Source organism: Glycine soja, chromosome 3 (assembly GCF_004193775.1).
Source record: "Glycine soja cultivar W05 chromosome 3, ASM419377v2, whole genome shotgun sequence".
NCBI lineage: Eukaryota > Viridiplantae > Streptophyta > Magnoliopsida > Fabales > Fabaceae > Glycine > Glycine soja.
The window spans coordinates 30,981,875-31,008,237 of record NC_041004.1 but is presented as its reverse complement, the minus strand read 5'-3'; the positions used below and the strand labels follow the sequence as shown (position 1 = coordinate 31,008,237).

At 32.9% G+C, this 26,363-nt stretch overlaps 1 protein-coding gene and 1 pseudogene across 1 annotated transcript; both read right to left on the bottom strand.

Annotated features, from left to right (window-relative positions):
- Nucleotides 1–8,168: 8,168 nt before the first annotated feature.
- Nucleotides 8,169–15,024, bottom strand: LOC114405125 (annotated as a pseudogene).
- An 8,861-nt stretch (nt 15,025–23,885) lies between these two features.
- LOC114405124 lies at nt 23,886–25,753 on the bottom strand. The gene is made up of 7 exons (XM_028367783.1): nt 25,559–25,753; nt 25,466–25,469; nt 25,077–25,375; nt 24,888–24,974; nt 24,591–24,725; nt 24,305–24,490; nt 23,886–24,053 (listed from the first exon to the last, which is right to left on the bottom strand). Exons 1-7 carry the CDS (start codon nt 25,751–25,753, stop codon nt 23,886–23,888), a joined length of 1,074 nt encoding a protein of 357 aa, XP_028223584.1.
- Between the last annotated feature and the right edge of the window lie 610 nt (nt 25,754–26,363).

The window sequence follows — 26,363 nt, the reverse complement described above, 5'->3', positions numbered from 1 at the left end:
CTATTTCAGGGATTTTACACCCCATGTTGTGATGAAATCTTTTGTATAAATTGTTATGTTGAGGTTATGAAATGATGATTCAAACTGTGAGTATGTGATAAATTGAACATGTGACGGATGATGAAATACATGTGTATTGAGATGAGATGTGTGTATTGAGTTGTGAACTATGAACTGTGCAATCACACAATTGTAAGACCTTTTAAGGGTGACGAGTATTGTGATGGGATCCACTGTGGGAACCCGACGAGTTAAAATGATTTTGAAAACAATTGAGTAGATGTGTGTATTGCATAGTTCATAGGTAAAGTGTACATGATTCATGAGGTGTGATAACATGTTAAATTGAGATTATACCATTGTGATTGGGATTAAGTGTATGTGATAAATTGAGTATGTATATGATTGAGATATATATGTGCATCGAGTTGTGAACTATGAATTGTACAATCACACGATCATAAGTCCCTTCAAGGGCGACGAGTTAATGCTAAGTCCCTTTTAGGGCGACGAGTTGATGTTAAGTCCCTTTTAGGGCGACGAGTTGATGCTCAGTCCCTTTTTGGGCGACGAGTTAATGTTAAGTCCCTTTAAGGGCGACGAGTTAATGATAAGACCCTTAAAGGGCGACGAGTTAAAATTATTTTGAGAACAATTGAGGAGTCGTGTGTTTTGTACAGTTCATAGATAGGGTCTGTGTGCTAAAATAATTTTAGGTGTTGGACCTGAATCAAGAGGGAGAGGCCCTGACAGACTCTTCGGAGTGTAGGCCTTGGGGGTCACCGGGTTTGAGTGCTCCTTTAAGCCTATGTTGATCCCATATGGTTGGAGCATTCTCGCAAAACATCGTGACCCTGACTGGTCTCCCTATGATCTTACTTAGTGAGAGTGACCTGACAAACCCATTGTGTGGTGTGTCTTGTTATGCACTCCTAAGCGCCCCAGGGTGGTTTTTCATTGACATGGTACCACATTGCATATAGGCTTGAGTCTTAGCATAACTTTCGCATACGCTTGCTAATTGTTTATTATGAAATTGATGTGTTATTATGTCTTGATCGGAGTGTGTGATTCCTGTGTATAATTATTGATGATTGAAAGGTGTGATTGATGAATGACAAAGTGATGAAATAATGTGAGATATGCTAAGTAAATTGTATTTGGCTACTATATGTTGTGTTGTTTCTCTCTAGTAGTTAGCAATGTGATAACTCACTCCCGGTTTGCTGTTTGTGTTTGGATCCTGTGATGATCTTGAACTTTGTGTTCGGGGGAGCAGATGAATAGGTGGATGACTATGAAGAACCTCATGCTAGAGGACACGGGAACACCACGCTCTGATAGGATGTGACATTAAGATATAGGTTCTATATTAATTGTATGAGACTTATATGACTTTCTTTGAGTCGAGATGACTTTATTATTTATTTGGACAAGTTTGAATATGATGTATAAGAAAGTGAATGTGAGCCTTTTACCCATTTGAAAAGCTTGTATTTAAAAATGTTTTAAAAATACTTTTAATTAATATTTGAATTTTTATTCCTTTATTAATATATATGTGAGGGGTAGAGGGTGTCACAAAATTTCCCACCAAAAACACTATTCCCAAAAAAGGTCTTATTGATCCATGATCACGCATGTAATCTTTGATTTGATAGGAAATGATTTGAAAAATCAAGTCATGACATATATATGGTTCGAAATTAGGATAAAACACTTGTCTGTGTGAGGTTTATACACTCTGAGTGATTTTCTTCTATTTTGGACCCAGTGTTTCCTCTAAATGGTCGTTTAGAAACGAAACGCTAACATCCAAAATCTCATTTGTGGTTATGAGATAATTTTATCAGTATACTCTCCTTCCCCAATAGACACATTGTTTTTCTCCAAAAAATTATATGTTGCTTTGATCAGTTGGATGTTTTGTTTATTTACTAAAGCATGTTCACATTATAGTGAAAGAACACTAAGACTTTTAGTCTCACAACACAGTTCTGCTAATCTCGACCCGAGAGTCTGGTGGCCGGTAGAGATACCCGAGTGGTTATCCGAAAACAACTTTTTGTTAATCCCGACCCATGAAGTCCGTTGGCAGGCGGAGATACCCTGAGTGGTTATCCGTACAAAGACAAAATCTGTTAATCCTGACCCATGAAGTTAGGTGGCAGGCGGAGATACCCGAGTGGTTATCCGTACAAACACAATTCTGCTAATCCCAACCCATGAAGTCCGATGGCAGGCGGAGATACCCGAGTGGTTATCCGTACAAACACAGTTCTGCTAATCCCGACCCAAGAGTCCGGTGGCAAGCAGAGATACCCGAGTGGTTATCCACACAAGACAACATTTGTTAATCCCGGCCCATGAAGTCTGGTGGCAGGCGGAGATACCCGAGTGGTTTTCTGTATAAAGACAACATCTCTTAATCCTGACCCATGAAGTCCAGTGGCAAGCGGAGATACCCCGAGTGGTTATCCGTACAAAGACAACATTTGTTAATCCTGACCCATGAAGTCAGGTGGCAGGTGGAGATACCCGAGTGGTTATCCGTACAAACACAGTTCTGCTAATCCCGACCCATGAAGTTCGGTGGCAGGCGGAGATACCCAAGTGGTTATCCATACAGACAACATCTGTTAATTCCGACCCATGAAGTCCGATGGCGACGGAGATACCTAAGTGGTTATTCGTACAAAGACAACATCTGTTAATCCCAATTCATGAAGTCTGGTGGCAAGCGGAGATATCCGAGTGGTTATCCGTACACAACTTTCTGTTAATCCCGACCCGAGAGTCCGGTGGCAGGCGGAGATACCCGAGTGGTTATCCACACAAGACAACATCTGTTAATCCCGACCCATGAAGTCCGGTGGTAGGCGGAGATACCCGAGTGGTTTTCCATACAAAGACAACATCTGTTAATCCCGACCCATGAAGTCCGGTGGCAGGCGGAGATACCCGAGTGGTTTTTATATAGAACTGATGTTAATGTTTTGAAGATTAACATCGGGTTTTGTAAATAACCGATGTTAATATACGTAAATAACATCAGTTTCAGGAAGAACCGATGTTAAGATGTACGTTAACATCGGTTTTTATACAAAAACCGATGTCAAAAAAATCGATGTTATTGTATAAGTTATAAAAACCGATGTCAACGTTCACCATTTTTACACTTATTTTGGTGTAGTCTTAATATATAACATCAGTTATTTAGATAACTGATGTCAGTAGTTTTATGTTAACATCGGTTAAAAACCGATGCAGAAATTCGTAAATAACCGATGTAAAAAGCATATTTTCTAATAATAATAATAATAATAATAATAATAATAATACAAGTATATAACTAAAAAATTCTACATCTTTGGATGACAACTGTAGGACCTATTGCTTTTTAACGGGAGGGAATATTGGTCCATGATCATACTTCTTAATAATGTGATTAGCCTTTTAAATAAATTTCCATACTTTGGAGATTAATGTTTGGCTCTTAATTGAAAAATATCCTCAAATACCCAAAAAAATGAGGCAAGTGAAAAGAAAACTCTTGCATTAGCCTATTATTAATTTTTTGCTCCAAATTATAACTAAGTATAATGCTTTAAATCTCCAACTACTGCATTTAGGATTGAGGCAATAGGTGAAGTTAACATGCATAATTGTACGAGAACCAGAAATATTGTTGCATGTCTCTGCTTGACTTCTTTTTCGCATTTTATATTTGTTATCATATGAGTTGTGTAGGCTTTATATATTACTGACTTGATTCATTAATTAATTAGAAAAATATAATGGTACTTCCCAGCCCCACACCAATTCTCTGGCATTTCCTTTACAAAAGAGAAAAAGAAAGAACACAATGGTTTATTAGTTCTATTATTCATGGGAACTTGAAAGTCCAATAGAATCTAGTCAATTGGTAGCTCCATGTTGATGCTTTTTGGGGGGAAAATCTGCTGAAAGTACAAGGTTTTCACAAACAAATATACAAGTTGTCTGCTGCTTCTTCACTACGCACTACATCCATGTGTTTGGCATGTAACAATTTGTGGTATAATCAGTTTCTTCTTCAATTTTTGCTAAAATATATATTATAGAAACTTAAATATGATCATTTGGAAATTGGTAACTATGGTCTACATAAATGTGTACATAACTGATGATTATATATATATATATATATATATATATATATATATATATATATATATATATATAGAGAGAGAGAGAGAGAGAGAGAGAGAGAGAATAAACACACATGCACATATTATTTTTATTATATTTTTTCAATGGATCAAATTAAATAAAAAATATATAATAATATTTAATTAGATTTAAATTTGAAAATAATAATATAATTATACAATAATATTTTTAAGACCATATGATTTATTAGAACATAAAATAAAATAGTTTGAGTTTTAAGAGGATAACATACTAATAATAGAAACAATTAAAATGATTAGTTTTAAAATTAAAATTAATAATAATTGTTATATTTGTTTTCAATAAGGCCCTGAACTACTTTATTTTTTTTCAATTAGGTCCATAAACTTATATTTTTTTTTAATTAGGTCCAACGTGGACCTAATTAAAAAATATATACAAGTTTAGGAAACCAATTGAAAGAGAAAAAAAGTTTAGGGTACCTAATTAAAAAAATTTGTAAAAGTTCAGGACCTGTAGAGTGATTAAACCTTTTATTTTTCTTTTTACATGTTGTTGTCCTTTTCTCATTATGCATATGTAAATACTAGAATTTTCATGCCAATCCATTTAAAACCAGATTCTTGTAGCTTTGCTTCTTGTTGGTTTAAGACAACAATTGCTAACATTTGTCTTTTCATTCCTGCTTCTTAATACTTCCTTCACTGAGATTTATTGTTTTTGTTATTATCTAAAAAATTGAATTAGTCCACATGTTGTATTTCCTATGCTTTAACTTATATCCCTTCAACTTATTTTCTAAGAGTTAAAAATCAAGCACTAGATGTTTAAGGAATTTTACAATTGTAGAGTTATGCTTAATTAGCTTAGGTTATAAATGATTTTATGCATTGAGAATATTGCTTCATTACTTTAAGTATTTGTTTTATTTAATAGTAATTATTCAATAATAATTCGAATATAATATTTTTTACTACTTGGATTGGTTCTATTTTCAATTTGCAAGTTTGGGTTAATAAACAAAGCAACAACATATTAAAAAATGCAAAAACAATATCAGTTCTAAAGAATCAATGTTGTAATGCAACATACAACATCAGTTTTGGCTAAAACTGATGTTGTATAGTAACAAAATAACATCAAGTTTAACCAAAATCGATGTTATTTTTTGTATTTTATTTGTACATTAGTTACTATACAACATCAGTTTTCGTAAGAACTGATATTCTATAGTGTATGTTAACATCGATTTTGGTCAAAACCAACATTGTTCTAGGCATAACATCAGTTTTCAATAAAATTGATGTTGTAAGGTACAATACAACATCGATTTTGTTGAAAACTAATGTTGTTTTTTGTATTTTTTGAATTTTTGTATAGTTCTTACTATACGAAATCATTTTTTGTAAAAATTGATGTTGGATTGTGTATTTCAACATCGATTTTTTTTCAAAACCAATCTTAACGTTGATGCTTTTAATGTTGGTAGTTTCAACATCGGTTCAAAATCAATATTGAATGTCCAAAATAATCGAAGTTAAAAGCATTTTTCTAGTAGTGGTGATATATCTACCTATAAGACGATCATACTTTAGTTAGTAAGTAACCTTCCAACAAATCATGTTGATTTATTTAGAGTCAACACTGACTTGGTAGGACAAAGAATATTGAATTTAAGTCAAAAGTAAGAATGAACAATACTTGTAACTTTGATAAGTTAGTAAAAACTTGATGCATAGTTGCCAAGAACTAAACGTAGCCTTGAGGTTGAGACAAATCAATATAAATTTTTTGTGTGTTCTTGTTTAACTAACAAAGGATTTTGAATTTTTTTAGATCTTACATTTTCTTTTTAAAAGAAAACCATTTTTCTCATCTTCTATCTTTTTTATATTTATCAGACAATAAACGTGTTTTACTGTCGTAAGAAAAATTTTAAATTTCTAAAAACACAATTCAACACCCCTTCCCTTCTTGTGTTATGTACTCCTACAAGGACTTTATCAAATTTAACTTGGATTCTTTAGACATTTTTTCAGGTTAGTTGAATAAATTAGAAAGCTCTTACTAGATGTAAATTAATGTGGTGTTAAACATACTATAAAACTTGTTAAATGAATAACCATGATTGAAATTCAAAAACAATATGAAACTTTGCTTTTATGATGTTTAGAAATTTGGTTTCTATTCATAAACATAGTTAAATGAAATTTTAACGAAACTATATAATTAGAAAGAGAATAACAACAGGAAAGTTGTAATAAAAATAACAATTCAAGAAAAAGAGACTTTTAGTGTCAGCCAAGGTCAATGATAAGTGGGAGTTGACCAAATTTTAATCAAATTAATTTGATTTTAGAAATAAGATTAAATCACCCCTTCTTGTACTAGTTCTACTACCTCTTTTATTTTTAGTCTAAGATTATATATATACTGATATTTAAATATTACATAATAAGCATCTGACAAATTTATATCAAATTGGATAAGATCAATATGAAAAAAAAAACAATTAAGATCTTTCTTCAAGTCTCGCTTAGTACCACCATGTATGCAAAGTATATAATACGTTTTAGTGTATTATGAGATATATACTTATGTAGCTACTTCTTAAAATGTTGAAGCTCTATGGAAATATATTTAGATGATATCCATTTGCTTTGTCTTAAGGTATTACTTAACAGTCTTATTTAAGGTAAAGATAACCATAAACTAGGATGGATTAATACCCTCAAAAAGAGCTAAAACAAATTAATTGCAGCCAAACACATTATTCATATTATTCCCCTAGTTATTGTTGATGGATTGGCACGTGCACCAATTCATTCCAAGTATTAAAGTTAAGACGAAAGTTCGATTATCGTATTCACAAAGACTTTGTTTGTTCTTATGTAAATGAATATTTGATTAAGAAAAATATTTGGAAAGGTTGTAGAAAAATAGAAATTTAAATTGACAGAAAATTAAATCAAACAAAAAGAGAAATTAAACAAGAATTTAAATTAAAAGACACAAAGATTAGAAAATCCAATAATATTGTAGAAGTAAATTCAGAAGATGAGAATGTTGGAAACTTAGCCTACCAAAGCTGCTCGTTGATGTAATATTAATGATTTTTCTCTATTTATAATTATTTCAATTTATACCTGCATTTACTAGTATACTCTAACTTTGGTCCCCCGCATGAAAGAGTCTAATTTATCTATTTTCTCTGTCAAATTCCTCTGCAGAGCTAAAATAGTAAATTGAATTAAGAATAGAGATGTATAATAGACTAAACAAAAATCAAACTATCCCTAGTGATGACTTTATTTAGATACTTTTTTCCAGTTTTATTAGAAAATAATGTTTCCCAATACTACCCCTAAAACTTACCATGCAAATAGGTGATCAAGCCACAAACAATAATATTAAGCACAAGAAAGGATAATACAAAAATAATATTATTAAATAGATAGGAAGAGAAATTACATTAAGAGTAGTTGACTGTCAAGTTCCTAACAAGGAGATTTAGCCTCTCATTATCATGGAGGCTTTACAATTGCAAGAAGAGAATATTTAGTAAAGGAGAAAAAGATAAGAAAGGGAAAAAAGGGAAGGAATGTCTCTCAATGTTTGCTTCTCCTTCTTCTACCTTTTGCATTTTATAAGGAATTGTATTCTCTTCGAACTTTTGTGTGTTTTTTCATTCTTCTCTCTTCTTCTTTTATAGGTGCATATTAGCTTAGCTAAGCGCGCTTTTCGCGCTAAGCCCATTTTTACTTTCCTAAATTAGCATGTTTTTCGTAATTATTCCTGCTTTCCTGAATTATCCTTTTTTTATTTTATTTTACTCACTAAGCATCATAAATTCATGACTTTTAATATTTTCTTCACAAAAACTTAAAGGATGTTAATTTAACAATTATTTGCTCAAAAAAGAAGAATTAGGATAGAAAAATTACAAATTCCTATATAATTTAACTAAAAAATATACTTATAATTAGTGTTATTCATTAATAATGTGTTAACTCTTTGATTGGCACCGGAGGAGGTTGGAATCCATGTTGAAGAGTTGAATGTCAAACTTTGTCTATGTTATGCATTGTGTGGCCACACTAATGTTCAATCCACCCTTTTAGAGAATGCACTATCTCAGCTATGCACCATGCACTCATTATATATCTTCCTTGGCAACCAATCCTGCATGCAATACATGTATGATATACATGAAATTATATAATTTGGGATGCTAACCAAATTAATTCAATCTTCCCAACATAAATTGACAAGGGTGATATGAACAAACCTCACAAGAATAGATATTTTCAACACTACAAGGAGCTAACATTGTAGAGGTGCAATGGTAGAAGCAGTCCTTGCGATATTTTCTTGGTGGAAATTATGTGTATGGAATAAATAATGTTCCTTTGGGTGCCTTCAGTCGTTCCTTTTCTGTCAATCCATCTCCTACTAACCAAGTCTATTCAAAAGCAAAAATAAAATGAAAGATGAAAGAAAACCTTATTGATCGAGGACACAAATAATTAATATTTTTTTACATAATATTTTTTTATAAGCCAATTTTTTACATAAAAGTCATCATGAAATTTTTGTCCCTAATTTTAAGGGCATTGCCAACAATCCCTCATAGTGTATTTTCATACCCAAATAAAGCAACAAAAGAAGACAAATAAGGAGATTAAAAACAAGGTTTATGAAATTTATAATAAACGAGGGTGTAATTAATTTAAGTACTTTACATCAATTTTCATGTGGAAGTTTTATTTATGATTGTGTAGATGGAAATGTTTTTTTAACTTTTATATAAGATAACACTCCAAACAAAGAAATTATGTCTAAGAAATATTTTTAATTTCAACTCTACCAAAGGAAAGAAAATATTATTTTAATATCATCTTCTAAAAAGTATTAAAATATTTTATATATCAAATATTACTTAAGATTTTTTCTTTGATTTAAAATGCACAAAACAAGGGGAAAAAACCAAAAATTTGTGGACCCTTATTCATTATTTTCACCACTTCATAGCTGAGAATGCATGGAGAGATAATAGAAAATCAATAAAATTACAAATGTGTTCTTGTTAATTAATATTTTTTAAATTAAATTTGTTTAAATAGAATGTAACATAATTTTACTTTCTTCACTCGGCCTTTCTCTCTCTTTTGATCTCTCTATTCATACAATGCCAGAAGGAAAAAAATTCTCTTTATTTTCTTTCTTATTTCCTGCTTTCTTTACTTTTAGAGTGAGTTTGGATAAAGAATTTTAACTAAGGAAAGTAATTTATCGGAGAATTTAAATTTCTTCAATCTAAAATTCATTGTTTGGATGTTTTTTTATGAAGAATTTAAATTTTTTGGATTTTAAACAACTAAAAATGTGGAATTTTAATTTCCTTCGAAAATGTGAGAAATTAAAATTCTCTTCTTGATAGAAGAACGTTCCAAAATGTTCATGTATTTCATTCATAACCTTCATCCTCTCTTCCACCTGATAGTTCTCGAAATCATGTTCTCGAACTCGTGACTCTTCCCTCACGCCGATGATTCTCTTCTTCAAGAAACAATGTCTGAGCTTGCAGAGCGTCGATCGGGTGCGGGCATAGGGGGACACGTAGAACTGCACCCGTCAGTCAGGAGAGCATCCGTAACTGCTTATCACGCGGCGAAGGTGTTTTTCGGCACGAAGGGCTTGGGTCATGCCTTGTGCCGTTGACTGAATGTTGTGGTCGGGTATGGTGGTGTACATCGTCGTATCATGATTCCCCTGTGACTCCCCATGCCGCATCAATATTCTTCTCTTTGGAAGCACACCAACCATATTTTCTCTTCTCTTTGCATTCATTTTGTTTCATCCTCACAATTTTTTTTTATTCACGCACAAAATTTTGGAAATAAAAGAATTTCAATTGAAGTATTTAAAATTCTTAGAATTTAAAATTTCTCATAATTTAAAATTCCCTCATCCAAACACACTCTTAGCTTAAAGTGAAGCAAATAGAGTGAATTTTGTTATGTATATCATCGTCTTTGTGTTGATTTTGGTAAAGGCCAAATTGGTTTCAGAGCTATTGAATGACTTTTTGAGCCTTACATAATCATCCTCATACATTGTAGCAACCTGAAATGTAATTAAGAGACCACAATTTAAATTATATCATTACAAGAAATTTGCTAATTAGCGACAGAAATTAGCAAGAAAATATTTCCAACTAGAATCCTTCACTAATTAATGACAAATTGGCAAAGAAAAACCTAATCTCACATATCCGTAGCTACTTAGCTATAGAATCACAAAGTCACCCTACTCACTCGCAATCCCTCGCCTATATAAATTAAAGATGCTGACATGAACACCTTATTCAAACAATGTGTAGGCAAGACCATAAGCAATCTTGGGGAGTTTGCCCCTAAGTAAAAGTTGAGTTGTTCCCTTGGGAAAGCTATTAAGAACAACAGCAACTACAAGGCTGCTTCCATCTACAACCCTAACTTTTAGCTTTGGATGCCTACTAACATATAGTCCTCCATTGATGTTAAGGTCCTCTCCTTGATTCCTTAGGCCTAACCTCAAAACTTTTATGCCTTTTCTGTCAACATCGAGTATTGCTTCCTCTATCATTGTGTTGATAGCCACTTTTTGTGATTGCATGAAGTACTGCAGCAAAACTCCGATAGTTATATATGAATTTTATTTTATGCATTGGTAGATAATAAATAAATGATTGCATGCAATTTAACTTTATAAAGTGTAGTTTAATTACTTCTCAAAATGCATACCACATTCAATACATGAAAACAATCCAAAATATTATGATGCACGGTATATGTGACAGTATTTCTTGAAGAAAAAAATGTGACATTGTATTCATCTAACAAAAAATCATGTTTCCCAAGCCTCATTAGCACACTCATCTAAATATTGATCTCAAAATTTAATTTTATTAATCAAAGCATCTCGATAAATTTTTCCTATGATGATTAGTCAAAAGTATTAGTAAGTTTGAATGATCATTTTCCCTTGCATGAGCAATTCCCAGGCTTGTAAGGCCACCAAACCCATAACAGAATTAGTAAGCCTCCCCAAGGCCATGCCATGTGCATTAGTAGAAAGAATGAATATAACATTGTTTACGTTAACATCGATGTTTTAGAGAACCGATGTTAAGAAAAATACGATGGCATATTTGTAAATAAAGCAAGTTGGTTAACATCATTTTTTTATAAAACCGATGTTAACGAACTAATTCATTCACGAGAAGCTAGGGCTTTGGTAGTTGGTAATGCTTGTTTGGTTTTGATGACGTTGGTAATTCTTGTAGATGCTTGTTTATTGTCATGCTCATTCTTGGTTTTGATGGTGTTGGTAATGCTTGTTTCTGTGTTTGGTTTTGATGGTGATGGTAAGTGAGAAGCTAGGGCTGGTTCTTGGTTTTGATGATGTTGGTAATGCTTGTTTCTGTTTGTATGTGCTTGTTAATGGGACTTTGTGCTGGTGTGAGAATTCTGCCACAACCTTAGGCCCCTAAAATAGGAATATCATTGTTGGTTTTCAAAATAGGAATATCATTGGTATCATATTGTTGGTTATAAAGATTTAATTTATTAGTATCATACAGTTATGTCAAATGTATCATGCATATTAATGTCATGTTTATATTATAAATGGAGTTTAGAAACAATGGATGAACATCAACAAAACTGGATGGAAATGACCCTCACAATGATGAAGATTAACAAAGAATCAAAGAAAATGTTTAACATTGTTCATGTTTTTTATCAGGTTAGAAATTATTTCAAGACTATTCTAAAATAAGCATGAGTTGATATAACACTTTTTCTTATATTACTTTGCTTGTTAGATGTAACCTTACGTGAAGTGAGTAGGTCATTTGTTGTAAGATGGAAGGATGAACTAGAGCCTACGTGACATCTACTAGACTCTAGTGGCAACATGCACTCTTTCTCATATAACCAAGATCTGGTAAGCCTAGCTCTACTTACTGGATGGACAAAACTTAGAAAGTTCTATGGGCTCACTGGAAATCATCAGGTCACCTTGACCCACTATGGACAGAGTGTTTTCCTCCTTACCATCTTCAAAAGCAACTCTGAACCAAAAACTTACCCTAAATGGCACTTCTTGTACCACCAAGTTCCTAACTCAGTCACTTTTAAAGTCCTTTTGGCTAAGTACAAAGTGACTTGCAGCAGTTTGGTGAGTAATTAAGCACTCTTTTGTATTTCAAATTTTGAAATCATTTACTTATCTAATAATAATTTCATGTTAATTTCAGGATGTGTTGAGTACCATGTACTCATTTATGAAAGCTGCAAGATTCACCCATCTGAACTTGAAAGGGACTACGGAGTGTAAAATAGTTTATAATCATAATAGGAAGACTGCAAAAATTTGAAATGGAGAGAGGAGTTTTGCACAATCATAGAATTTGTTTCCTGGAACCAGATGCAACTTCTAACTTTATTTTATTTTGGTTTTGTTTGTAATTAAAGTACATTACTACTATAATATGTTATCAATTTGTAAATTTTTGTTTTTAAGTTATTTTGTTTAGAACTGTTTATAACTGCTCTTGGTGCATGATATATTGATATATTTTGTTTTAACTTTTGGTGCATGGCTAATTTTATGTGTGTTTTTACAACTTTCAATGATAAGTTGTGATGTAAATTAATTACAGGTTGGTATTTAAAAAAACAAATATGATATTTAAAAATAAACCATAAAACAACATCGATTTTAAAAAAATTGATGTTGTTGTAACAACATCAGTTTTTTTAAAAGCCAATGTTGTTTTCTAAAAACCGATATTATTTTTTGCTACAATATCAGTTTTTAAACAACCAATGTTAACATTGATAAATTAACGTCGATTGTTTCAACTTCGGTTAATAATGGATGTTAAAAGTCCTTAATAACCGATGTAAAAAATTTATTTTCTAATAGTGGTGGTAGTGGGGATGGGAGCCATCCTAGAGCAGATAAATAATTGTCAATAGTAAATAGTTCTCAATAATGTTCAAGGAATCAATAAAGCAAATAAATAAATGAGTTTAATGATCTGATAATATAAAACACTTTTTCATTGTCGTTTAATCACAATTTATTATTAATATAACTTTTAAAGTAATTATCGTAAAAGTCAATAAGCTAACTATAAATATTAGATTGTAATTGAATAAACCTAAAAAAAAATCCTACACCATCCTACACCGGTATAATCTTGTTTTTCTTAATAAATGTATAGAGAATGGGAATATAGATAAATTACTTGGGGAATGTACTTAGGTATTGCCCAAGTTTGCAACTTGAGTTTGTCAAAACGATTCCCCTCCAAAATAAATGTACGACCATAAACCCATGTGAGAATCATGGACCAAGCTATTACCGGCCACATCAAACAAAGGTACCATTTTGACATGTAGTGCCATAGATGTAGTCATAAAGAGGAATAAACAAGTAGTTTGTTCTAAACTGAGTATGGTGCAAAGAATGAAACCTGTGCCGTAATTAAAAAAAAAACACTTTTTTTTTTTACTAGTTGCTTCTCAAACGGAGAAATACATTCGAGTCAAATACCAATATAATTATTAACATTTTCATATGGGTCATTTTATTACACTTTATAAAATTCAATTATATTATATTTTATTTTAATAACAAATAATACCTAAAATATTTTAATTGTAAAATTTTTAAAATTAAAATTAAATTAGTCTAGATAGCCTTGAGATTTATATGGTTTAAAAAAATTGGGTGATCTAACTGCCCTCAAGTAAAAATGCAATTAAATCATCTCATCCTAGATGATCCAATAAAATTATATAGAATTTTGTGCATAAAAAATATAAACAAATGGGCGTAATTTTATTGGACCACACATGATAGGGTTATTTAAACCCATTTTTAATTGGAGTTAGTTAGACAAACCCTAATAAAATCGAATACTTATTAACCTTTGATTGGATATTCACTTATTTTCACAAATATAACTATGAGATCCAACCAAAGATATGATGATAGAGTCTCTCTAGAGTAGCAACCGAAAAAGAAAAGGAACACGTATTTGTCCTAATGGGACATTAATGAAAAAAGATATCGAATGTCGTCTTTTATGATTTACTGATAAAAAAATGTCTTTTATGATTTTTTTACCAGTATATACCAGTATAATGCAACTGAGATATTGCATTTATTCAATACCGAACCACATGATAAAGAAATGAATAGATCGAAAGCTGAGGCTTTTATGGTGGACAAGGGTTACATGCGTGGGTCCTACGAAAAATATGAATTCAGATAGAAAGTTGATATTATCATGTGAGGAAACAGCTAGAGCTAGCTGAATATAAAAGTATATTAAGTTGAAAATATAAGAGTATGAAAATTAGATAAAATAAATTTAATTATTTATGTATGATTAATGATTTATTGTGTATTTTTCTTTCTGTTAAAATAGAATTTAACGCATATTCATTAAGAAGCAGTCAGTTATTATTTTTATTTGCAGCATAATTCATATTAATATAAAATCAAACATAGTCTTATTTGTTTAATATATTAACTTCTTTAATTTTTCATGCACTCCTATAGCTAAATACTCCCTCCACACATATATAAAATAGAATGTAAAACTATGTATATGAAATTATTATTAAATACTTACATGAAATATTTGAGAGGAGGAAAGATGTCAAAGAGCCACTTTGGAACCACCTCAAAGTTACAATGACCCATGTTATTCATGAAATCAATGTAAGTGACATATCCAACCATGGCCCCCACAGAAGTTGTTTTTGTGAAGACTAGGGTTAACTTGGGTAAATATATATGTGTTCAACGAATGGATGAATGGCAGCTGCACCTAAAAGAATATGCTTTTAGATAAAGATCAAGTACGGAAATTAATTTTCTGGCTCATAAAAAGCAAATACACTATAAGGCATAAAGAATTAAAGATTGCTGGTGGCTATGGGAGAAAAGTGTTGCTTTCTGTTTTACTCAATTAGATTTAGAGCAGTTGTATTTTCATTAATTTTTTATACAACGATTTTTACATAAAGGAGAGATAGAGAAAAAAATAAACCGAAAAAATATACACTAAGATGAGTTATGTGATAGAAATAAATAAATAAATTATATGATTAAAAGTGAAGTAATATGCTGTGACATTTATGGAGTGCATACATAAACACCTCTTTTTCTCTTTGGGCTAGATAGTAGTGTGCATTCGAAGACCTTTCTTTTGTTTCTTCTAATATGCTTATTTTAGTCCATTGTTTATGTTGTATTATATACATTAAAAATAAGTATTAATTTCTTTATTTATATTAAAATTATTTGTATTTTTCACTATTTTTTTATTTATTCCTTTGACCGTTCTTTTATATTATTTTTTAATTTCTTGATCGGTAAGCATCGATATAATTAAAAAAATAACATTTTCTTGATCAATTTTATAAGAACAAATAAATATAAACAAAATACTTCTTCAAAACTAACAGATAATTAAAACATAGTCTATATAATTTGATCACATATTTTTAATTACTTAATATCATAAAAATATAATTCGTGTAAGTGAAAACATAAGCATCGGAAATCAAAATTATGACTCCCTAGATGTATTCCTTAATGGCGTGAAAAAATAATAATAATAATAATAATTAGTTAAAATCTAAATTAACATAAACTATCTGAACAACAACTTAAACTATCTATATAAGAAGTACAGAAAAGTCATATATGAAAAGAACCAATCAAAGTCATAGGTCCTATAAATAATAGTTATATATATTTAGTTACTTTATATGTACATCTAATTATAAAGTGGAGCTATAAATAATTGACACCTGTTTTTCAATAAAGTGAACCTATAAATTGAAACAAATTTCCACCTGCAATCTGGCTTGTGGTCCCCTCTATAGTGATAAAATTGACAATAATGCAGTCTGTCATTCTGTGACCAATAAATTATATCTATTAAATGCAAACTAGAAAAGTCGTTCGCCAGATTTGAATTATGCAAGCAAAAGCAATTAATGAATGACATTCTAAGTGCAAAATAAACGCTACCTAAGATCAGGATCGGCGAAACAATAAAATAAAATAAAACAACGCTGCTAAATAATAAAATAAAATAAAATTTATTTTGAACATCATTTATTATTGGCCCGATCCTAAGTAAGACAATTATTTTTAGGTCTAGGAGACTCACAATGATATGTTTTGTTACTATCGAAGATGGAATATAATAACCTAAAACTGCATGGAAGCATATGTGCATATTGCATGCGGTTAGATGGGAAACCTGAAAGTAACAACAAAAAAAGGAAGTAACAATAAAAACATCCAAAAATAAGAGACGTTGCAGTCCACAAGATAGGCAGAGAATTAATCTGCATGTGATTGTTCTGTCAAAAAGGGAAAGATATAATTGAGAAACTGGGAGAGAAAATGTGAAAGTAACTTCCTCTTGTAAATTAGTAGTGACACGTTATGTTTAAAACAAAGTGAGTAATTTCCATAAGCTAGAAACCAACTTACACATGTGTTGTTGCCGTTACACATGAGTAGTTGAGGGGAAGGGTAATAGATAGTAATTTCCTAAACGAAATGTGTACATAAAAAGAGATATTCCTTTTATAAATTGTTATAGATTAAGAAAATTTATTAAATTTCTTGATTTTTATACAATAATCTTAAAAGACAAATAAAAAGGAATAAAAACAGTATGTAGTTAAAATTGAAAAAAAAATTGGATGATTTTATGGCATGTGAAAAGTGATATATTTAATTTTTAATCGATAAATGTTAATTTATTAATTTTATTATAAATGTCAATTGAAAAAATTTAAACTCATAATCTCTTTTCTTTATCTCTTTTTCAATTACTAGATGAATCTTATATAAATCATGTGATTTATCTAGTTAATATGTAATGATATTAATAATATTATAAAAAACTGTCTTGTTGTCATCACGTGTTAGTTGAACAATACTACAAGGTTTTATTTTTTACTTCATTCTTTTACTTTCTATCTTCAAGCTCTTTCCTATATTTTCTTTCGTCATAGGGGTTGCACGGTTCACTAAGCGTGGGAAGTATGCATGACTGTTCTATTTATGTTTTAAAATAATAACTTTAAAGGTCTTCCTAACAAGTTCCCTAAAAGCAGAAGGTTTTTAATATAAAAATGAGAGTAAAGCATAAAAAATATCATAAATAATATAATTTATATATTTTAATAAAAAAATTTCTCTTATTAATTTCTTAACTAATATCTTTAGGAAACTGCTTAGTATTTTCCTTCTTTTAATATTATTTCTTTACTATAAAATTTCGTGCTTAAGCATGGTTTTTAGGGAAAAGTAGAAGTTAGGGACATGCTATAATATTTCTTTAAATTTCTTTACTATAAAATTTCTTTACTATAATATTTAATACATATTTAATGACGATTTTGTCCATATGTTATTTTCTTTAAATTTATTGTGCTACTTTTCCGTTTTACACCTTTTTGGTTTCACCTTCCCGGTGTTCTTTGTATTCCTATCCTTTTTCGTTAAAAGCTTTTGAAGTTTTGGTGGTCCCATTTGTGTGTTCGTCGTTGTTGTTCCTATTTCGTCGGAGGTACACATTTTATCGAGTTTTTTTTTTTTGCGTTTTATGTGTAGATTTTTAGAGAAGAAAAACAGTAAAATGGTAAAAACTTTTTCCGGAAGAACTTTGAACTACCGGAGGAAGTTGTTCCGGAAGAAATTGTTCTGGAAGCAGAACTATGAACTTCCGGAAGTACTTCTTCCGGAAGTTGATTTGTCAACTTTCGGAAGAAGTAGTTCTGGAAGAGACTTCCGAAACAACTTCTTCTGGAATTTCAGTGTTGTTTTTCCGGAAGAACATCTTCCGGAATGTTAGTTTTTAAAAATTTTTTGGAATTCTGTTTTAAAATTTATAGATATATATATATATATATATATATATATATATATATATATATTATAATTTATAATATCTCTATTTTAAATTGTGGATAATTGGTTTAATTAGGTATAATGATTTTGGTATAATATTAAATGATTTAGTTAAAATAATTGTATTTTGTTGTAGTAGAAAAATGTTTTATTAGTTGTTTATTATAGTGTTAAGTTTAGTTTAAGTAAATAATGTAGTTATAAATTTTGAATGTATTTGTATTAGTTGTTAATATGTTTGTTAGTTAATATTCAGTCAATTTTTGGATGTGGTTATAAGATAATTTGAATGTACTTGTGTATGATGCATAATTTAATATGTCGTTAAGATGGACGAAGATCAATGGACGCATGACTATACGATGTCACAAGAAGTTCATATGGATTATGATTATGATAATGAAGAAGAATGTGGTGTGAATGAACCACATGTTGATTGTTCAAATGCTTTGAATACGTCTCAGGTAATCATGTTGATTAGTTTGAGTCATTTGATTGAATTGATGTTTTGTATAAAAATTAATATGTTGGGGTTGCGTTGTAGGTATTTGGTACTCGAGATGATGTTTTGTAATGGGCTCGAACAGTTGCCCATGAAAATGGATTTGTTGTAGTGATTATGAGGTCTGACACAGATACCGGTAGCAGAGGAAGAAGTTCATTTGTCTTAATTGGGTGTGAAAGGAGTGGTATGTACAAGTGTAGGAATAAAGAATTCGTTAGAAGAGACACTGGGAGTAGGAAATGTGGTTGTCCCTTCAGGTTTCGTGGGAAACCAGTGCATGGAGGGGAAGGTTGGATAGTAAAGTTGATCTGTGGGATTCACAATCATGAATTGGCCAAGTCCTTAGTTGGACATCCATACGCTGGGCGATTGACTAAGGATGAAAAGAAAATTATTGCTGATATGACAAAGTCGATGGTGAAACCAAAAAACATCTTGCTAACGTTGAAGGAACACAATGCCAACAGTTACACCACAATAAAGCAAATTTACAATGCAAGAAGTGCATATCGTTCTTCAATAAGAGGAGCTGATACCGAAATGCAACATCTGATAAAGCTTCTCGAACGTGATCAATACATTCATTGGCATAGATTGAAGGATGAAGTTGTGGTGCGTGATCTATTTTGGTGTCACCCAGATGCAGTAAAGTTATGCAATGCATGTCATCTGGTGTTTTTTATAGACAGTACCTACAAAACAAATAGGTACAGACTTCCACTACTTGACTTTGTTGGGGTGACACCAACGGCGATGACATTCTCTGCTGGGTTTGCATATCTGGAGGCTGAGCGTGTTAATAATATTGTATGGGCTTTGGAACGATTTTGAGGTCTAATTTTAAGAAACGATCGCCTCCATGTTGTTATTGTCACTGACAAAGACCTAGCACTGATGAATGTAGTGAAAATTGTGTTCCTAGAGTGTACAAATTTGTTGTGAAGGTTTCATATCGATAAGAATGTGAAGGCGAAGTGCAAATCTTTAATCAGTCAAAAAAATGTCTGGGACTATGTAATGGATAACTAGGATACTTTGGTTGATTGTCCGTCCGAACACTAGTTCGCTGAGTCACTTCAGAAGTTTCAAATTGTTTGTTCGCCTTGACCGATGTTCGTTGACTATGTTAACGACACATGGATTATCCCCCACAAGGAAAAATTTATTACAGCATGGACGAATAAGGTCATGCACCTAGGTAACACAACAACAAAAAGGTATTAAGAACTGATTTTATTTGTTAGCAAGGATTATTAATAAATGGTATTTAATTGTTGTATATTTTTCATGTTTGTTGTGTATTTTAAATGTAGGGTTGAATCAGCTCATTGGGTTCTAAAAAGAGTATTACAAAATAGCCTTGGAGACCTGTGTAGTGTTTGGGATGCCATGAACAACATGATCACGCTGCAACACGTTGAAATTAAAGCATCCTTTGAAACCATTACGCATGTGGTTGGGCATGTATTTAAAAAACCTTATACAAGAGGCTTCTTAGGATGGTTTCAAGGGACACTTTAAATGAGATTGCTTTTGAGGTTGACCGTCTACGTTATCTCGGCAACAATCCCTCTTCTTGTGCTTGTGTGATGAGAAGCACGCACGGTCTTCCTTGTGCATGTGAGCTTTCTAGGTATACTGCTGGCAGCATCCCAGTGGAGTCAGTCTATATTTTTTGGAGGAGACTTTTCTTTTCAGATCAAGGGTTATGTGAGGCCGAAGTCAACATCAAAGAAGAGATTGAGACCATATCTAAAAGGTTTGAGGAACTTGATGTGTCTGGAAAAGTAACTCTGAAGAGTAAACTTCGAGAAATTGCATACCCTGATCATAACTCTATGTGCCCTCCTCCGTCAAAGGTCAACACTAAAGGTGCACCGAAGAAACCAATGAAAAGAAGTCAAAGATCCACAAAGCGTGATCCGTCTTACTAAGAGTATGTTGATGCTTTTCATTCTATTCAAAGCAGCAACTCTTTAGTCAAACATAGTGCATCATGTTATGAATCGCCTCAGCCAACAAGGATCATCCCGATGTTGGATCAATTTGCATCATTCATTCAAGGTTTCATTCGTGACGTTGTGGATGTGAAAGCGGACGGTAACTGTGGATATCGGTCCATTGCCGCTTTATTAGGTATGGGGGAAGATTCGTGGCCGTTAGTGCGTAACGAATTGATTAAAGAACTTGGCAGGTGGTCGCATGAGTACATGAACCTCTTCGGTGGCACAGAGAGATTTGAACAATTAAAGTTGTCCCTACTTGTTGATGGGTTTTCCAAGGTATGTTTTTAGGTTTTTTTTTAATAACAAACTTTAAATTACTTACATGTGTATGTTTGCTTGATTCAGGTTAGTGTGGACAAGTGGATGGATATAACGGAGATGGGATATGTGATTGCATCACGGTATAACGTAATCGTTGTATCATTGTCCCGACAACAAAGCATGACATTTTTTCCTCTTAGAAGTCAACCACCACCTGATTCTTCTGGGCACCGCATGATATGTGTCGGTCACGTGTTTAGAAATCATTTTGTTCAGGTACATGGAATATAGTTAGTATAACAATTATGCAATGACTTCCCTGGTTCATTTGAATCGGTCACCGCATGATATAATGTTTGTTCATGTACAACAGGTTTATTTGAAAGACCATTGTCCCTTACCGCATCCAGCGTTGTTGTGGTCAAGCAATTGTTATTCTCAGGCAAAGTAGTGGACAACTCCATATATTAGTAGAATGCAGCAATATACAAGCTTGATGTCATTCAAAGGACACTATGTCGACCTAAATTAAGACTAAACATGCATTGTTTATGTAATTGTATTCATTATGCGATATAATTTGTTGTAAGCCATTAATAACCAATTAATATTATTAAGTACTCGTTTCGTTAAGCAAAAAAATAATTGGTCCAACAAAAATCAATTATGCGTGTATGATACATCATTGTCATAATTGACAACACATAATGACATGCATGCGTATTAAAGTTTGAGCGCGACACCACATTGACTGACTTGCACATTCTGAAGGAAACATAAACACGAAACATGTTCATGCGTGTCTATTGTTTTGTAAAAAAAGTGAAGCAATCTGTCGGTGACAACCATGTATATATATGAGACACGGCTAATAAATCACACATTATCTTGCTTTCACATAGTCTCCCAATTGATACACAAAGTATGACATTTTTAGGAGAAACTAGCAGTCAGACAATTGTCAACTCAAGGTTGGGTTTCATTTTTTCAAATGGATCGATTTTTCACAATGATACTGGGGTTTACTTCCAAACTTCGACTCTGGTGCCCATTCGAGTACCAAACAACTGTGATTTTGCAAGCCTAAAAATCAGAATACACAATACCCTTTAGCTATCCGACAAACAATTTTTGGATGAAATTCACTACCGAAAGCCATTCACCCATACAGGTAACCAAATTCGCTTTCAGTGTATGAAATTGATAAATGATGACGATGTCAACACAATGTTAATGTGTAATGATCAATTTTCGTGTGTTGGTCCGATTGAGTTATTATGCACCATTGGAAGAACACCAGATGGAGTAATAAACTTACTTCAACGCACTATGCCCCGTACTCATGATGTGATCATGTATTACAACGGGAAATGGAACATGCCACCCCAGAACAAATTTGTTGGATGCGCGTTCACAGGAAAAAATCCTAAGAAATTTCAAATTCCTTCAACATGTACCATCGATGAACTGAAGGATTTAATAAAGCAAGTTGCACCTAAAGGGATTCCCCCTCTTGGAATTCACGAATTCAAACGGTAAGACGATTGTTTTTCCGCCAACCAGGTCGCTTTGAGTATTCGGATAAGCTTATAAAATATGGAATTAATGAGCTCAAGACCAACGAAGAACTGCTGAAGGTGTTAGTACAATCTAACTACTGGAAAAAATATGGACCAATGGAAATTTTAGCTGTCTTTACGAAATATGTTGTGGAATTCGAAGACAAGGTGACTACGACTGAATGGAATGTTTATTTTTTTGCTTTTCGTTCATGTAACCTTTATCTATTTACGGCGTGTTTAAATCCCATAATAAAGTTCAATGTGTTATTTCAATGGTCCAAAGATAATTTATTTTAATTGTTTGACCTTCAGACCTTACGCATACTTAGAAGGGTCTGATTCCTATTTTTTTCGATTTTGTGCCTCTTTTTTTAGGTGTTATTTGATGGAACCAGGGAACGACATTAATTTTTTTAGGTTCTTTGACGTCCAAACATGAGAAATAGCACCCCTCCAATGTCTTACGCGACTCGCACACCCTCCAAAAAAAACCCCAAACATGGGTACTTAAACATGAAAAAGGGTCTGATTCCTATTTTTTTTTATTTTGTGCCTCTTTTTTTAAGTGTTATTTGATAGAACCAGGGAACATAATTAATTTTTTTGGGTTCTTTGATGTCCAAACATGAGAAATAGTGTCCCTCCAATGTCTTACGCAACTCACACACCCTCCAAAAAAAAACCCCAAACATGGGTACTTAAACATGTAAAAAGGGTCTGGTTCCTATTCTTTTTAATTTTGTGCCTCTTTTTTTAGGTGTTATTTGATGGAACCAGGGAACGACATTAATTTTTTTGGGTTCTTTGACGTCCAAACATGAGAAATAGTGCCCCTCCAATGTCTTACGCGACTCGCACACCCTCCAAAAAAAAAATCCCAAACATGGGTACTTAAACATGTAAAAAGGGTCTGATTTCTATTTTTTTCGATTTTCTGCCTCTTTTTTAAGGTGTTATTTGATGGAACCAGGGAACGACATTAATTTTTTTGGGTTCTTTGATGTCCAAACATGAGAAATAGCGCCCCTCTAATGTCTTACGCGATTCGCACACTCTCCAAAAAAAACCCCAAACATGGGTACTTAAACATGTAAAAAGGTTCTGATTTCTATTTTTCTCTATTTTATGCCTCTTTTTTAAAAATTTATAATTTTAATGTCATTCTTATGAACGAAAATCATGATTTTAGCTTCACTTTTTTTATAAAAAAATTCATAACAGTCCAAAACTTCACTTAAGGACCAGGATCGGAATCAGAATCGATACGTCAGTTAATATCATAAAATAATATACAGTGCAAAACAAGTCAACTATATTAAACTAAAAAGTGTAACAAATACAAAAAATTATGTCAACTACAAAACATAAAAACAATAATCAATGCTCTGGGCGCCGTCTCTGTCGAGCCCTGACACTTTCACCCCCTCTAGCGATCGTGAGGCAATCTTGCATAATATCACGTAACTCTGTGCCTGTAGTGACCATCCTAAGGTTGAGCACACACTCCAACCTTTCTGCGATCGCCTCATAGCCGTCGTAATCATCCTGTGACAGTCATTAAAAACATTTATTATAAAATTTAAAATAAATAACAATACATCAAACATTAAACACGCAAATAATCTTACCACTGCATGTGGAGGGGGGTCAAATGCCACTGGAACCTATGGGATGGCCGGCTCCATGTACTCCTCATGGTCTGCAGCAGGTGCATGCCTGCGCTGGTCACCTGCCTGGGTCGGTATCATGAATGGGTGAGATATCCAGAAAAACTACTCCATGTAATCCGCAAATACCTGCCCAGACACGACACAAAGCTCACCCACAACTAGTATGTGGTCCGCGAAATGCATCCACATGTCATCTATATCATCATATGACAATGAAGCGCTAGCAGGCGACGGAGGGATGCTCTGAATGTAACCAAACTGCCATAGCACCCTCTCCGGTCGAGCTGTGACCACCATAGGACCCCATCTCAGCTGACCCGGAATGATGAAATCAGCTCAAACCCCCTAACCCCTTGATGCTCAGTGTAAGGCAACCAGCACACATTTGTGACCGTCAAAGCATCAAACGTGCCCGGTACGGTGCTCCTGTAATTCCCTTCATATGTGCCTTCGACGTCAGCCATCGGGAAGCACGTGGGGACGTCTCCTCGTACGCATCATCTGTGACGCACTGATGCACACTAGGAAAGTGCTCATAGATCCAGCACTACAAAAAAAATGAGGTTAACATAACATAAAAACATGTTTAAATCATAATCCAATGTAACATATTTAAAAACACAAAATTTACCTGTAATAAAGTCAGGTACCCCGCAATCTATCGTGTAGTGGTCCTAGAAGCTTCATCTAACTGGTCATACATATGAACCAGCGCGGCAACTCCCCAGGCATAACCACCACTCTGACCCAGGTCACGAAAAGCCTCTAGATGCACCACATGAACATATGTTGCACTCTTGTTAGCAAAAAGAGTGCAACCGACCAGGTGCAGCAGATAAGCACAAGCTGCTACAATTCATCGTCGTGCCTCACATCTCATCTCATAGATGTCTCGAACCCATCCCAGCCGTAGATATGCCCCAAGTGATCGTGTTGTCTCGGCTCTAGCCTCCTCAACAGACACCTCAAGCAACTCTGTCAACAAAAATATCGCCTCGTCCACAAAAAGAGCATGAAAGCTGTGGAACGCGCCACTGATAGGCAAATGGAGGAGTGACGACACATCATCCAGTGTGATCGTCAACTCTCCTACTGGAAGGTGGAAGGTGCTGGTGTCGCTCAGCCACCTCTCCACAAATGCGGATATAAGTCCAGGATCGCCGGTTACAACTGAACACCCGATCAATGGACTTAATCCTGTGACACCAACCAGTCCTTAAATCTCAGGCACTGGCCTCCCAATTAATGTCACCTTCCTCCCGTGCGACACCGACTTCAACTCAGGACGTTCCTGATTTGAAGTACAAATTATACAATTATAAAAAAAAAAATTAATGACAAACAAATCAACAATGAGAAATAATTAACAAATTAAAATACCTGTCCACTCCAAATGACGTGTGCAACATGGTCCGCAAATGATGTCAGCACTGATGGGTCACGTGGCCCACCTGGGAATCCCTCAGCATGTGACCCCTCAGCACCATCATCACCCTGTACGTCCGCAGTCATCTTAGGTGCATCCTCAACCATATCAAGGACATCCTCAGTCATGTGAAGAACATCCTCAGTCATCTGATGAACCTGTTGCCTACGGGCTGATGCAGTAGGCCTATGCCTCTCAGGAACATCAACTGCATCATGCTCATCCTATCTATCTCTGCCTATAATTCTACCTATAGCACGATCTAAACCTTGTGTTCTAACCATGATCTGCAAATCATGTGGAACACGTATATTTTTGGGTCAAAACATACACAACTTTCTTTATAAAAATAGAACAAGTTTATTTATAAAAAAATAAGACTAATTTAAATAAAATTATTTCAAAACACACACAACATAATTTATAAGAAAATAAACAACTTCATTTATAAAAAAACACAACTAATGTAAAAATAATTAATTAGTAAACATCCACAACTTAATTTATATAAAAAAAAACTTCATTTATAAAAAAACACAACTAATGTAAAAATAATTAATTAGTAAACATCCACAACTTAATTTATAAAAAAACAACTTTATTTATAAACAAAAAAACACAACTAATTTAAAAATAAATAATTAGTAAACATACACAACTAAAACTATATATAAAAATAAAACAAAATTGGGAGAAAAAAATTTCAAAGCATACATAATTTATAAAAATAACCAACTTCATTTATAAATAAAATACACT